The sequence below is a fragment of the Anneissia japonica genome, unplaced genomic scaffold (genome assembly GCF_011630105.1).
Source record: "Anneissia japonica isolate Jap-2015-1 unplaced genomic scaffold, ASM1163010v1 scaffold1826_len1998817_cov189, whole genome shotgun sequence".
NCBI lineage: Eukaryota > Metazoa > Echinodermata > Crinoidea > Comatulida > Comatulidae > Anneissia > Anneissia japonica.
The window spans coordinates 1,182,759-1,199,029 of NW_022742159.1; the positions used below are offsets into that span (position 1 = coordinate 1,182,759).

Below are 16,271 nucleotides of genomic sequence, written 5' to 3' on the forward strand. Positions count from 1 at the left end.
GTGCTGTGAATGGAAAAAAACAAAATCTACTTCATCAACTCCAAAGCAGGAAGAAGCTTAACAAAAACAAATAACTGAGTATTCTAAACACTGCCAAGTACTCATTCTCAGACTCCTGGGGACACACAAGAGAAATTTGCTGGGTTCCAAAAAATAGTAAATATTAGGCCTAGGCTCTGGTTGGCCATAGGCTACAAAAACTATTGTCAATTAAATAATTAATTTAAAAAAAAATTATTTCATATGATATAAACTTTGTTGTTTTTTGTACAATGCCCAGGGTACAGGACTCATATTAACAATCTAGAAAGGCCTATCGCCAAAATATCAGTGAGTTTGACAGAAAAAGGGACTTTGTCAGTTGTCATTTTTAGGGCTCTCCCATTTTACGATGTAGGCCTACAGTAGTAGATTCAAAGTCCAACAGGTGTCTAGATCCGCGCGGCGCCGATGATGAAATTAAAGCGAATCATCCACCAGTGACTGGTAATGAACCTTCTGCTAACCCCCACCCCTTGGATATTGTTGCTAGATCAAATTTAAATTAATTTATTGTCATAAGGCAAAGCCATATTAAAGGAAAAAGGTACACTCAAAACAAACAACACATAATACTATACAACAAATCTATTATGGTACATGGTAAGTTTCAAAAGAAAACGTATATTGAAACTGAATAGTAGTACCTTATGAATAAAAATATAATAATAAATAAATAAATACATATGAAATAACTGTTGATAAAAATGTATGTAATAAAAATAAACAAAGTAGGCCTATATTGCATCTGAGTCGAGCCGGAGTTGAAAAGGTGAAATTCAATAATAAATAATAATTCAATAATAATATTTTCCCCCGTTTGCGGGACAACACATGCGTTTGTGGGACATGCGTATTCCTGGTCTATTGGTTGGTTAATTAATAACTTTGATAGACACTCCTGAATGGTTTATTATAATAATAATAATAAGCTATAATGACGCATGCGTAAAGAGAAAACAGAGCAGTCGGGATGTTGACTGAGAGACATATATGATGGACGTGCTCACGCACCTCTCTCACGTACACAACGTTTTGATTGAACTTTGAGGTTACGAGGTTACGTTTAGTGTAAATAGTTACTTTATAAACCTTATAATATTATATTTCGAAAATATTTCAAACAAAGACAATAGGTTTTTTTTTAAAGAATAATTACAGTATTTATAAAATGTTAAATCTGATTCTGCTCTGAGACTAGACTTTACTTTACGCTTAGACTGAAAAAATCGATAAATATGCGGGCCGACACGAAGTGCTTTAATCGGAAAGCGACCGAAATACATGAAGTTGTCATTTATGAAAATTCCCTTTCAACAACACTGCTGAACTGAACTTCACGTTTCGCGAGTTCTACCCACATTAGAAATGGCCGAAAATGTTCAGGGAAGCGGTGGAGGCTCGTGGTCAAAATGGCAAATAGCTTTGGTTATTGGTGCGCCATTAGCTATTGGAGCTACTGCTGCGGCCGTTTACTGTTACAGCAAAAGTGGTGGTGATTCAGCAAATAAATGTAAGGACGGCGACGAGAAGAAGAAGTCCGGTGGGAGCGGCGAAAAGGCATCGGTATCGGCGAGTGGAGATGGAGACCCGTCCTCGTTGCAACCAGATCAAGTAGGCTATGTTGAAATTGAGTTTGATTTTCGATGTGATTTTGTTTATCCTATGCTTTTTGTAGGCCTGGGCCTCAGGATTAGCCTAGGCCTGTCGTCTGATAAGTAGCAAAGTTGATGTATTCATTCATTCATTCATTCAATCATATTAAAAATAAATCTAGGCTAGCTCTTCTAACTAAGCTTGGGCATAGCCTCACTGCCTTTCCGACCGGCATGCAGCCCTACCTAGAGCCTAGGTAGGCTACCCCATCCCATGTCATTGACCACCAAAATTTTCATGCAGCAGGTGCAATACTGTACTAATAAAATTCAAACACACTGGCCCGTCGTCCATCGCATATTTGATGTGAAAGCACTAATCCTTTGTTAGGACTGCCAAGACGCATTGGCCTATTTTCCTTTTTTGTAAAAATCTAAAAGTGTATGATACAGAATGTACGCTCACAACAGTATTATTATATTATATTTATTTATGGTTGATATATATACTTTTTATTATATAATTATATTATTATGCCATACTGTAAAGTTTTTAATTGTGCAGATGATACCTCAATAACCAGCTCAAATTTGCGTGGAAAATCATAAAGAAAATAGGTGCACAGAGTCGTAATTACTGCATAATACAACTGTTTATATATTAAGATTAGGTTTAATCCTAATTTTCTGAAAAATCTACACGGAAATCGTCCCATATTTTTCAAATGCGCAGACAGATTTCTAGGCCAAATTTTTGCACAGAGGATATATTACCCTTGCAGGCCTTTACAATCTGGTTATATTATGTTTATATTAACTTATATTTATTGTTATTTGTATTTGTTTGTTATATTATTTTTCCTTCTCAGACTCCTCTTGAAAAAGCGCAGGCCAGCAAGAACCGAGGTAACAAGTACTTCAAAGCGGCGCACTATGATCAGGCAATCCGTTGCTACTCTGAAGCAATTGAAATTTGCCCAGCAGATAAGAAACAAGATCTGGCAACCTTCTATCAAAATCGAGCAGCAGCCCATGAGCAGCAGGTAACTGTAAAATCATGGTTGCTATTTGGCATTGGCTATTGTTACACCAATACCAATTTCTAATTCTGATTGGACAGTACTGTTAATGTATGCATGAATTACATTAGGACAATAACATCAAAATTAGGAATTGGTTTAAACCTGGTGTAATAATAGCCACTGCTTTTTTTTAAAATTTTACTTATTTATGATTATATGTTTAACTTATATGCTACATTACAATTTTTATTTCTTTTAAGGGTAAATATGCAGAAGTAATCGCAGACTGTAGTAAAGCTATAGAGTTGAACCCCACCTACACGAAGGCAATGTTCAGACGAGCTAAAGCTCACGACCACAACGGAGACAAACTATTGTGCTTGGAAGGTAGATATGAATATACTAAAATCAAGATCATAATTTTCTGTAAACTAGGAAATACAACAAATATATTATCAACAATGCCATAATTAAATGCTACCTATTATTTAATTTAGCATTAATATTATTATTACTATTATTTACACTAATTCATCATTTAGTAATAAACATGATAAATAGTTCTTTTAAAAAGAAACCTGAGTCCTCTTCCGCATTCCCCTCCCCCGCATCTACTCCCCTAAATACGGCAACATGGAATTAGCCTGGATATTTTCAAGTCACTCACTGTTAAGTGTTAGATTACAATTAAATATAAACAAATATTATATTTATTGATAATTTGTGTATCATTATGTTTTGTCAGATACAACGGCCGTTTGCATCCTGGAAGGCTTCAACCACCAGCAAGGTATGATGTTGGCCGATAGAATGCTGAAGGAGATTGGTAAAGAAAAGGCCAAAGAGAGATACAAGGTAAGTTAGAAATTATAATCTGCATTGAAATTAAAAGCAGTTTTATTGGAAAATGGGTAGTAAAGCACTTATACTTACTTACTGTACTTGATTGTAGAAACGTGAGCAGAGCTTATATGTCCATCATAATTTTTAAGTCAGGTCATATTGCGGTATAATTGAAATATAATTTCTGTGTTCATTTATGAGAGCAGATTTAAAAGGATTAATACTGTCTGCAGAAACTACATCTAAGAGCAATGCGTTATATTAGTTGAGTGAGCGAACATTACCTTATCCTTACCCTTCGGCTAAAGTTGAGTGAGCGAACAGAAAATGCAAATTTACGGAAGTTATGACTGAAGTGTTGCTTGCGAATTTTGAATGTATCTCCTCTGGTTCTGGATTCTTTATACATCTCGAAAAAACATTCAAAACGCAAATTCTCCATTCCCTTTAGGACTTTAAAGATTGGGATAAGATCAGTGTGTTTTCTCCTGTTAGGCTAACAAAGGTAGATTTAACTTTCTTATATCATTAAGTTCAGGGATACATTTTGTGGCTCTTCTCTTGTATAGAAAGTGTCCCAGAAATGGTTGTATTTATTATTTAATCAATTAATGGTTTGTTACAAAGTAATTGCTGATTGTTCATCTTTTTACAGAATCGAGTCCCACAACTTCCAAGTGGTCAGTTCATCCAGTCTTACTTCTCTTCGTTCTCGAACGATGGCATTTCGCAGAAGGCAGATATGCCACCGGTGGAAGATGGCCAGGAATTACGGTGAGCAAAACGAAAACAAATCCAATTAGATATAGTATTTAATTAATAGAATGATTAATACATGTGTCTGTGGTCTGAATTTAATAGAATTAACTATATCTTTTAAAGAGAGACTGGTTTAACTCGTTACCACTGTAAGTTTGAGGGTCTACGGTAGGGGTGGGCATAAAAATGGGTTGGAGGGCCAAAATGAATTTTTTGATTTAACACTGATGGCCGCACCACCTAAATCTTGATGTTTTCAATGTGTTTCCAAAAAACTTCATGCACTGCTTTAATACTACTTTATGCTCAGTTCTGTATTGCTTTTTACAGATGATAGGTATCGGGCCGTCAAAAACAAGGTGTTTCCTAGCCAAAGATAACTAGCAGTCCGCACACATAGGGTTTTTAATTCATTTTCGCAGACTGCAACTGTCGGGCTATGTAAAGAAGAAGCAACTGAGATATGCACGTTTCTTATTTTATGAAAAAATTTGATTTTCTAGGGGCTACCTGAAAGCAAAGCAATTATTTCATGATGGATCATATGATGAAATTGTACAAAACTGTATTGAAGAAATAGAGTATAGGGGCAAGTATCAATATGAGGCACTTCTCATGAAAGCGACGTTCTTTTTGCTGATGGGGCAAGCAGAATGGGCTGTGCCGGACCTGGACGAGTTGATTAAGAACGAAGATGCTGCTAAAAAGGTATGCAAATGATGTATACAGGTCTAAACAATTTTTTACTGGATTTAAGCCACAGAAAATACTCTTCGTTTGGAATGTTTTCTTTTGATGTTATTCTTTCTGTTGTCAAATTTGAAGCTGAAGGATATGGTGTATTTTTTATACAAACATTCCAATGAACTGTGGTTAATGGGGCTTTGCTTGTTTAATGAGGCTTAGCCTGCTTGACAGGAGGGAGTTAAGCTCTGTTTTTCATGTCTCCCTTTTATTATTTTGTTTTTAGTTGACTTGTCACTAGATGATTTTTCTTCCTGGGTCTGTGCCTTTTTCCTTTTCTCCTGAATTTGTTATGATCTTGTATAATATTTTTGTACGAATTGAAAAGGAATCAAATAAATGTTACTTTGGAAGTTTGAAAGTTTAAAGCATCCTTCCTTTCTTTATTGTCCTACTGCATGATCATAGTTTGTAATCAGATCATATTTTGTAATGTTATCCCTTTTTTGGATAGTACTAGTTTGGTTGAAGTATTCGGGTTCATGAAAATTTAAGGATTACTTTCCACTACAAACATCTTCACTTCCTTACAATGAGAAATAGTTTACAGAGCATATTATCTTGTTATTACAGTATATTGATATCTTTATCAGCTGCAGGGGTCCAAAGTTTGAAGAAATTCTTTCTGGGAGATCTGGTTAAATGACCTTTCTTAACATATTTAATTTTATTTTGCTGTGCATGGTGATTACCCATTGGCACTGCCTTCCATGAGACAATTGATATTAAAGTAGTAAACACATGTAATATCATGAATTTGTGGGAGATTGGTTATGTTCCGGTAGATTCTTGCTTGCTTGCGAGAGTGCAGGAAGCCGTCCCAATTTCCGGGAGACTTCCTGGAGACAGAGTATTGATTTTGCTCAAGTTAATCTTTTTTTCTGTTTTTTAGCTTCGTGCTAATGCATTGATCAAGCGAGGTAGCATGCATATGCAAGAGGGCAACTCAGCTGCAGCAATGGCGGACTTCGCCGCTGCTGTTGAAATTGATCCAGAAAACCCCGACATCTACCATCACCGAGGGCAAGTAAGTTGAGTGCTGTCAAGGTGCTTTGCTTTTAATTAGACACTAAATTCAAGCCTTGCTAAAACTGTGGTGTTTTTTCACCAATAAATACAATCTCTAGTTGTACGATTGATTCTCAAATCAAATCAAATCTTTATTCGTCCATTAAACACCAGTAAAGTGGAAATTCTTTAATCATTATACTGTCAGGCTTTGTCCACACTATCAAATTTTCTTCGAAAAAAAACCTGTTGTATGCCCATATATAGTCATAATGTGCCTATATATGGTCATGATGTGATGTCATCATGACCATATTTAGGCATGTCATGTTTTTGTCAAATAAAATTTGATAGTGTGGACAGGGCTTTATATCAAAATATCTTTGATTGATATGCAAACTGTTAGACTTACTTTAATATTTAATTTCATTATTTGATTTAAATAAATTCATACCGTTTCTTTTTAGCTTAACCTGCTCTTAGAGAAAGTAGACGAGGCTGTGAAAGACTTTGAGAAGTGCAACGAATTAAATAACGATTTCGGTTTAGCGTATGCCCAGCACAGCTATGCGAAGTATCGCCTCGCCATGCTGCAGCAGAGCCCCCTACAGATGCAAAACGCCATGCAGATGCTGGAGAAGTGTACTACAAGGTTCCCAAAATGTGCCGAGGGCTTTGCACTCTTGGCTCAGGTCTGAATTTTTAAACTCTTCGCATCTGTTTTTCTGTTATATTTACTTCTTGTTTTCTTGCTATTCCACAACATATAACATTTGAAGGTACACATAACTTATGGTAGTGAAGATATCCACTGTAACTCTTATGTTTAGAGGATTGCAAAATAAATCTTTCTCACAACCACAAAATAACTTTATATAGTAGCCAATCAATATAAATTAAATATCAAACCACCATATAACATCATTGTAGTATCACTAATTAGAGGGGTTACTTCATAACTAATATATAATATTTCATATATCTCTTCCCATGGCTTATATCTACTATAGGCCCAGAATGAACAAGGATTGTATGTACAGGCAGACGATAACTTCAAGAAGGCAGTGATGCTAGAGCCAGACAATCCCACAGCACACGTTCATAGAGGGTAAGGTTATACTGAAATAAATATCAATAGAGGGCGACATTCTATATTTTTGTTTACTTGCCACCATAGGTAAGTAGTCGGATATTGACTTAGAGCCCACACTGAATGAAAACATCTTGAGATTTACTAAATTTATTTATTTTTCTCTTGACTGGCTGAATAATAATAAATGAATAAATAAATAAGATTTATAAATCACACATATCCACTGCAGAAGTGCTCAAGGTGCGTCAGAAGACAGAACCAAAAGTTACCCTGAACCTTAAAACTACCAAAGAAAAAACAACACACACAACACATCAATGCATTTACGAATAAATGATATCTCAAAAATAATACATATATTTTTCTCGACTCATGAGTTTAGATAAAAGTACTTATTATAGTATTCATTTTGTTTTTAGACTTTTGCATTTGAATTGGAAGAAAGATGTAGCAGGAGCAATAGACATGATAAAGGAGGCATTGAAGATCGATGAGAAATGCGACTTTGCATATGAAACCTTGGGAACAATAGAAGTGCAAAGGTAAGAACAGAACATCTGTGTATCTAGCCAATCAGGTGATAGCCAATAGCTTGTTAAGCCAATCACATGACTAATCATGTGACTAATTATTGCCAAATGATTTTTCTGTAAATGTACCTCATTGACCATATCCACTGCAAAAACATTTCAAATACATCAAATGTCATATACCTCATCCTTATGTGGATGGTCAATAAAAGTCAATATTACCAATTACTACTTGTTAGATGAAAAAAAAGTCAAAAACATTTGAATTTATAATTATTCTAAGATAAAAACTTTTTTTAACCAACAGAGGGAACATGGATGCTGCAAAGGAATATTTTGAAAATGCAATCCAACTGGCGAGGACGGAGATGGAGATGACGCATCTTTACTCGTTATCGGTTGCTGCTGAAATCCAAAGTAAAATTGCCAAGAAACTAAACATCAAACCACAAATGCCATTTACATGATCTTACAATGTTTTTATTCAGCAACACATAACATGAAAAGCTGTTTTAAGAGTTAATACTAAATGATTATATATCAACTCTTAAGACGTCCTAAATGAAAGTTATGTTTCCTGGCCGATGCCCTCAACATTAGGAACTATGGCGAATCCTAGATTCACAAAATTGTTATAGAAATTAAATATAAATGATTTGAATATTTGCTTCATTTAATGGAGCTACATGTCTCTGTTTTGTGGGTGTACTAAGTAGTTACTGTTGCTAAAATGGATTATAAATGCAAGGTGTTGTCGCAAAGTGACTCGGTACCAGAATTGAAAAGTGATTTGTTATTATTCAGCTTAATTTTGGTCTCTGAATTAAGCTTACAGGTTTAGTAAAACTGGAAAAGGACTGTATTTCACATGTATAAAACATACTATGAAATAAGTCACCTTTAAAGATAAAAAAAATTTGATAAATTTCCTGTTGACTGTTTTATATAAATTCTGGAGAAGCCTTAAACATTTGCTTCAAAAACTACTTTAAAGTGTGTAAATCAACCTTTGGTATGATGAAATGTAATCATTATCATCAGATTATGTTTATTTATTTATTTATTGACATTTGTTTACCCAGGGTAGCCCAAACAGTTAAAACACTTATTTCCATTGGGGCCCTGCATTTAAAGCACATGGTCGTAACCGATTATATTCTCTTAATTAGTGCCTCGTACAATTTGTATTTAAATATGTTTAGAGAAGTCGCAGTTCTCAAATCGATATCTAAGTCATTCCATATATTCGCCCCGGTCACCTTAAAACATGTTCAATATATTAAATGGATAAACTATACAACACGACTCATTTTGTCACAATACCTTACAAGTGCAAAGATTACAAGTCCTAGAGCATATTTTATTCTACTTTTACATCTCTTTCAAAAATTTGTCCCGTTTTGGAAATGTTTAAAAAAATTACATGTTTTAACACTACACTATCATTATGATGAAAAATTGAACAATAAATGAAACCTTTTAAACTTTGTTCGCACAATCAAATTTTATTTGACAAACTGTGATGTGCCCATATTTGTCGCATAAAATATGATAGTTTTGACAGAGCTTTACTTAATGACTCCTTGACTTGGATGGATAAATTATTTTACTTCCATAAATAATAACAAATTAAGTTTTGCAACATTTTAATGTATAAATTCTTGTTTTTCTGCCTTTTGAATTAAATTGAGGGTAATGCTGGATATATTTGTATATCAGTTTTTATAATGGAATTATTAATCACTATCTAATTATTTCTTCAATTCTGTTAATTGATGTATTTGATTTTTTTCATGTGACCAATAGCCATCACATACAACGTCATGAATATTCAAAAATGTTCATATATGTTTCAATGATTTTTTATCATTTTGGTTAATACAGTACAAGTTTTTAGACAAGATTGGAAGGATAGAGTAAGTAGTGATTCAAAAAATAAACATTTAATGATGAAATCACAGGCATTCGTTGCTGTTGGGTAAACAAGTATTGTGTTCTCGTTTCTAGAGAGAGAATGAGAATGTTGATCGCAACAGAATGCTTTTGGATGCGAGGTGGGGAAAGGGACTCCAGTGGTTGGACATGGGGAAGAAATCTAGCCGTTTACTGCAAGATTATTGTGGTGAGGGTAGTGGTGGCCCTAGCTGTCCAGCAGCAAGTATAATTTCTAACAAAGCCCAATGCAGTGCGAGGACTAGGTGCCTAGGAAAAGGGAATTGGCTGCTGCTACCTGCAATCAGTGGTCAATAATCAAAAACAATTATCGAGCGACATTCACACCTGACATATACATTCCCATGCACATGGCTTATGCAATTTTATTTCATTTTATTTTATTCAGGAATTAGTCAGGCTCCGGAGGAACATTTTTTTTTGGTATGTTGTACATCTGATTTCTCGTAAGACACAAAACACATATTTGACAAAAACAGTTAATGAGATTTTTTGAATAAAAAAAAAAACCTTTTTCCCCAGATTTTAAATATTCCAAAATCTGTATCTCATTAACCGTTCACACTTTTGTTGTCAAATATGCTTTTCGTCTTAAGCACAACATATACAAAAAAGTTTTTCCTCTGGAGCCTGGCTTTAAAATCACATAATTTTAAAATACAAAATATAAAACAGATAAAACCCAAGGGGAAAAAAAAAAAATTTCCATTAGGGCCCTTAAACAAATTTCAAACAATTTTATTATTTAACCATGTAAAATAAGTATTAATTATCACAAGCAATAATTCTGAGGTGGTCTACAAAGGTTTTTGATAAGAGCGTAACCTCTTGCCCAGTAACTTGATTTTCTGTATACATTTGTAAAACAGTCAACAAAGTTTCTTGAATCTAAAAAAGAAGGGAGGGGAGTACACTAGTACATTATTCAAAATATACATTTAATAAAATAACATATACATGTAGGTGTACCAGGCTCACTGGTGGTGCTGTTCTAAAGGATACAAGATAATGGTATGGAATCCAATTGTTGATGATTGTCTAGCAGTTTGGAAGATCTGGAGATCTATTGAAGTGAATTGCAAAATCATTGAGTTTTGATACAAGAAAGCAAACATTGACAACAATGGCTTGGTGGAATTTGATCATTTTTTTAATTAAATTAATACATTTCTATAAATGATGAGAAAATTCTTTTATTATCACATAATACATATCTTGGATTTGTTATCACAGTGAAAACCTGCAAAAAAAAACCAAAAAACAAACAAAAACATGTATTGTTTTAATATAACCCAACACCCAACAACACAGACTTTGTCTTACAAAATTATAATAGACTCAACAGGGCGATGTGGTAGACTTGTAATTGTACGGCAAGGACATTACTTATAATTGATTCCCCACAGCATCATTCTTCATTTCAACAAGTGTGTACGTTGGTTCTCTTTCACTCCTATTAACCCCTGAAATTGGATTTTAACATTAGTTTTGATGAAATCAATAACAGGTTGGTAATATTTGGAATCTCCCATTGACATTTGGAATTTGTATTTTTTCCAAACACAAAATAATTTACCCCCATCTTTTAAAATTTTCAAAGCATTTGCACAATGATTACAATTGAGTATTATTTAAACACTTATTTGATCGCTAAACAAAAACAAAGTTCTTTTACAGTATATAAAATATTGATTGTTCATTGTAAGTTGACATAGTTTCAAGAACTCATGAATTATTTATTAGGAAAAGCATCCTCAACCAATCAAATTCTTCCTGATTTTTATCACATTCCCCTTCAAGCATCACCTTCAAATTCTCCATTTTGAATGGGAAGAGATGTATTAAAATGTTTCAATTACAATACCAAAAGTATAATCTCTAAGAAAATATGATTTAAAATAAATTAATAGGCTAGACAAATAATGGCAAATTCAAATCTCGGAGACGGATAATTTTAGAAACCATCTCAGCGTACAAAGAAGTGCAATATAAAAAAATATGAAATTCTAATAACCATGATTGTTTTTATAAGCATTAACAACAGAAACTAGACAAACTTTTACATTTAACTAAAACCTAAAGATTTACAAATAACCTTTTTACCGAGCATACTTTACAATCTTATACACTTTAAAAACCTCAGCAATATTTGGCTGAGAAGTTTGAAATGACTTGTCATCCCGGACTCAAATTAGATTTATTGTGGAATTGAATACATTTAGAGTGAAGAGATAGAAGAAAGAAAGATTTCTTTCTGTGTTACTATACTTCAAGATTATTTTTGCTGTCAACATATGTAATTGTAATGTTAAAACCTATGTAATTTTAATACTGAAAACAAATAGAATATTATAAACCCCCAATTATGATGGCCTAAACAAAATATGAAATTACAAAAAATTGCTGAATTTGTTGATGACGTAATAATACCCACTGAAAACACATTCATTTGAACAAACATATAAGATTTTAGCATCAACTTAAACAATGCGACTTTTCCTTTTAAAGTTTCACAAACAGTAGATTTGGCTTTTTGAAGAGGCACTGGTATATTTTAAGTTTAAAACGTTATTGCTAATCTAGAGCTTAAATCTACTGTTATTCTTACTAGTATATTTTAAGTAACTACTATTCATCACATCAGGGATGTCATTTTCTCTTAAACTTTGACTTTTTAATTTACATAATATAAAAGATAGGAGATAGGAATTGTTTGGGGGACCTATAAGATAAACATGAATGGAGCTTTTGTACATCATTCTCATTAAGTGATAGAAACTGATTTTATACAGATTTATTTCATTATATATCCATCTTCAAAATTATTCAATAAATAAAATTCATATTCTCTGGGCATATTTGCAAGTAAGATGTAAGAAACTAAAAAATAAATGCTTATCTTAAGGATTGCTAGAGTTTGTTATATACATATTATGTATAAGCAGTTACAAATGAGATCAACTCAATACCTGGCATCAGAGATTAAGACAGTATTTGGGTCAGGTGTCATGACAAGATAATACCATCAAAATCTCCTCAATTCTTACAGCCTACATTTATTTATTCATGTTTCACAAATTTCAAAAATAATTCTACTGCCTGACATGTCTAAATTACAGGAGTACAATTTTACATATATTGTTGTCTTGTCTTTTCTTTCAAAAATTAAAATCATCCAGACAAATTTACACCTATGGTAAGTTTAATATATTTACTCAGATTTGTATTATACTTGGAAGATACAGACACTTTTCATACATAATTAATTTTTAACATATTACAAAATCTTTAGGTGAACTGGTTTTCATAGACAAAAAAGCATTATTCAATTTGTATTATCTACAACTGCAAATTTACAAAGCAAACCTGTTTTGTTTATCACAAGCAAGCTTTAATTTTAGTCATCAACATTGTTCTTTACAATACTTGACACATACAAAAAAATTGATTACTAAATCTTGAATAACCTTTCTTGATATGTGAAACTATGTTCAATTTTTAAAACATATGCCTTGTTATTGACATCTATAAAATGGCTGACAATACTACTTTATTAATTACACTTTAGACACTAACATGACAATATGACAATTTTCTCTTTAATATTTTCTTTCATATAATGTGTAAAACTTACTAATAGTACAACAAAACTATCAAAATATGTTGCAGAGAATTTTCCTTATTATCAAAAGGAAGGGTTAACAGGAAATGAGATACAGTACTTTACTACTTATATTCAGTGTCCATTTTGTCAAGTCTTGGAAAGCAAAACCTAAAATTGCGGCCCTCTATAGTTTAGAAAAATGTCAAAGTAAACTATAGATGGCAGCATAAATTCAGACATTAAACTGTTTTAGCTTTCTAATACGCAAGCATACAAAGGCATTTAAAGAACACTTGCTCTACACTACATCACTATGTGATTGTTACCAGCACAAAGTCCAGATCAGTAGCTCAGGCTTTAGTACTACATCAATTGGAAACAGCAGAAAAGGCATCAAGAATGTTCGAGATAGATCCACTCTCTACTACACCAGATTTTCATGTTCTGAGATTAAAAGGAAATGGCAACAGATTTACCACAAAATATAACATTTGATAATCACTTACATATTGAAAAAACAAATAAAAATCCAACCATTATATACTATCGTACATTTTTAATTTATATTATTTTATTTATAGTGTTCAATAGCAAATTAGTACAAATTAGTAGGACTGACTATATACAATAAAATAAGGGTAAAAATAATAAAGCAATTACAATCTTTACAATATACTAATATTAACTACTCACTATGCATACAAGCTCTATGATGGGAAAAATATCGATTTGGTAGTAAGTTTAAAACGAGTTTGTGAAACTAATATGATCATTATGCCTCAAAACATTAAGTAATAATAATAATAAAAAAATTAAAATTGTATTTGGTAGGCTAGAGTCTAGAATGTTTTTCTCATTTATTTCCACTTTAAATAATGAAAAAGTATTTATTCATATATATCAATTTAGGGCTCTTTAAAGTTACTTTTTTGTTTCTGTGCATTTTATATTATTTCTTTATATCAGGTTTTATAATTAATTTTTTTCTATGCAAAATTTAAAATCGAATCAACTTTATAGTTTGGTTATAAATAATACGACTGAAAAAAACAACAAACAAAACAATATATTATATCTGTCTCTTATACACATCTAGATGTGTATAAGAGACAGGTATTATTTAAACACTTATTTGATTGCTAAACAAAAACAAAGTTCTTTTACAGTATATAAAATATTGATTGTTCATTGTAAGTTGACATAGTTTCAAGAACTCATGAATTATTTATTAGGAAAAGCATCCTCAACAAAGGGAATTTTGAAATGAAAATAATAATATAAATGATGACTATACTATTTACCTTTGAACTCACCATGTTCTAGAAGTTTCTCTTTGGACAAAATGGCATGCATGGCCTCGCTCTCAAATTGGTTGTCCATGTACTCCATCCCTTCTGTAGTTGTTGACGAACCAACAGAGATCAGGCTATGTGGCCTGCTGTTGGGTAATACATCTATTGTCACTTCCTTTGCATCGCTGTCATGCAAGAACTCTGGTGCCTCATGCATTACCACTTCCTCTTTGGCCATTTTCACATGATGCAACTGTCCAGTTGGAAGTGCTGCCTCTATCTCTCCCTCAGGGTATGCAGGAATGGTTATATCACCATCGTCGTCATCATCTTCATCGACTTGGTTACTCTTGTTCATATTTTCTACTAAAGGTTCAATTTGGAAATTTTCCTTATTTAATATGCTGACTGGTGAACTGGAATCCATGGTTACAGCAAAATGAAGCGTGTTTCGTGGACTTACATCGTGATCAGATCCAGATCCGGATTCAGATTTCCTATGTATTAGTGGTATACTTTCATATGAATGTGAATCGTCAGACTGTGTACTTAAACGATCAGAATCGTCCAAATTTGTTACTTGTTCTTCACAGTTATGTTCAATATTTTCAAATTCTAATCCTGTCCTTTCAACATGTGTATAAACTTGTACGTTATTTTCTGCATTTGCATCAATCTTATTATCACCAACCTCTTCTGATGTTTTCAATTCTGTTTCATTAACTTTATTTATTTCATTTATTTCCTCATTAAAATATGATTCAACAGTACTCTTTGTCATTATTTCTTCATTTGAATCTTTATTATTTGATTTCAAAACTTTTAAATTTGTTTCATTGTCAGATGGTGTTAGTGAAGACACTTGCTCCAAAGTAGCAGGACTATCTGAAGGCACAACAGTTCTCAACCTTGATTCAGCTTCAAGCTCAGCAATTCTCTGTTTTAATTTCTCATTTTCCAACTTTTCAGATTCTAACAACTTCTGCATTTCTGTCATATGTTTATCATCATTGATCAGCGATTTCTACAAAAATGAAAAAAAAAATGTTAGCGTTTTTAAAAAATGGAGGTTGGCCTGGCACACCCCCCAAATCCTGTGACCCCTCCCCCTCAATGATACGGATTTTAACCTACCCACCCACCTCAAATTCTGTCCATATTCGGTCAACATAATACTGAACAATACTTCAGAAAAAAAAGAACTCTATCTTGGCTGGTAAATACATTGATTATTTACACACATATTTCATATTTTTCTATCTATATTTATCTGATATCTAATACACTGATTTTAATTAAATTTTAATATTTTGTTTTATATAGGCTTATTATTTGTTAACATTGACTTGCCATTTGTATTGTAGGACTGTCAGCTAACTGGTGTTTTGGGTTACCCTCAGTAAATAAAATTTAATAAAAAAAACATAAATAAATAAAAACGCCATGATATTACATTCCCGAAGCTTCGTAATGAGAAATATTTTAAAAACCATTAAATCCTGTAATGTATGTTCTTACTGTTGAAACTACATATTACTACATTATAACAACATACAAAATCTGAGCAAACTTCTTAACCCTGTTAACTCACCATTAATTCCTTAAGTCGCTGAGTATACATATCGGAGGCAAGTGAAATATGGTCTATATGAATTTTAGTGCAATTCTTATCTGAAACCAGTTCTAGAAAGAAGAGAGTTTAACATAAAAAAAAATAATAAAAAATAACAATAAGCACGATATTTTAAAGTACAAATAATTATTACAATATTATTATCATCACTAAATT

The 16,271-nt window shown here is 32.6% G+C and overlaps 2 protein-coding genes across 11 annotated transcripts in view; one reads left to right on the forward strand and one right to left on the reverse strand.

Moving 5' to 3' along the window:
• The first annotated feature begins 1,049 nt into the window (after window positions 1-1,049).
• LOC117118986 (mitochondrial import receptor subunit TOM70-like) lies at window positions 1,050-9,593 on the forward strand. Its single transcript, XM_033263750.1, has 11 exons — window positions 1,050-1,653; window positions 2,504-2,677; window positions 2,917-3,043; window positions 3,402-3,511; window positions 4,155-4,273; window positions 4,762-4,966; window positions 5,895-6,029; window positions 6,478-6,702; window positions 7,021-7,118; window positions 7,523-7,645; window positions 7,941-9,593. Exons 1-11 carry the CDS (start codon window positions 1,408-1,410, stop codon window positions 8,098-8,100), a joined length of 1,722 nt encoding a protein of 573 aa, XP_033119641.1. The 5' UTR covers window positions 1,050-1,407; the 3' UTR covers window positions 8,101-9,593.
• Window positions 9,594-10,714: 1,121 nt separating this feature from the next.
• LOC117118993 (rho guanine nucleotide exchange factor 11-like) overlaps window positions 10,715-16,271 on the reverse strand; it is a 95,345-nt gene continuing 89,788 nt past the window's right edge. For 9 of the 10 annotated variants that reach the window (XM_033263765.1, XM_033263760.1, XM_033263762.1 and 6 more), the window contains 3 exons: window positions 16,074-16,165; window positions 14,492-15,506; window positions 10,715-13,634 (listed from right to left, as the gene is read on the reverse strand). In XM_033263765.1, coding sequence (XP_033119656.1) covers window positions 13,615-13,634; window positions 14,492-15,506; window positions 16,074-16,165 — 1,127 coding nt within the window. In that variant the 3' untranslated portion in view covers window positions 10,715-13,614. The remainder of the gene's footprint in view (window positions 13,635-14,491; window positions 15,507-16,073; window positions 16,166-16,271) is intronic. The other variant, XM_033263759.1, reaches the window with a different exon arrangement.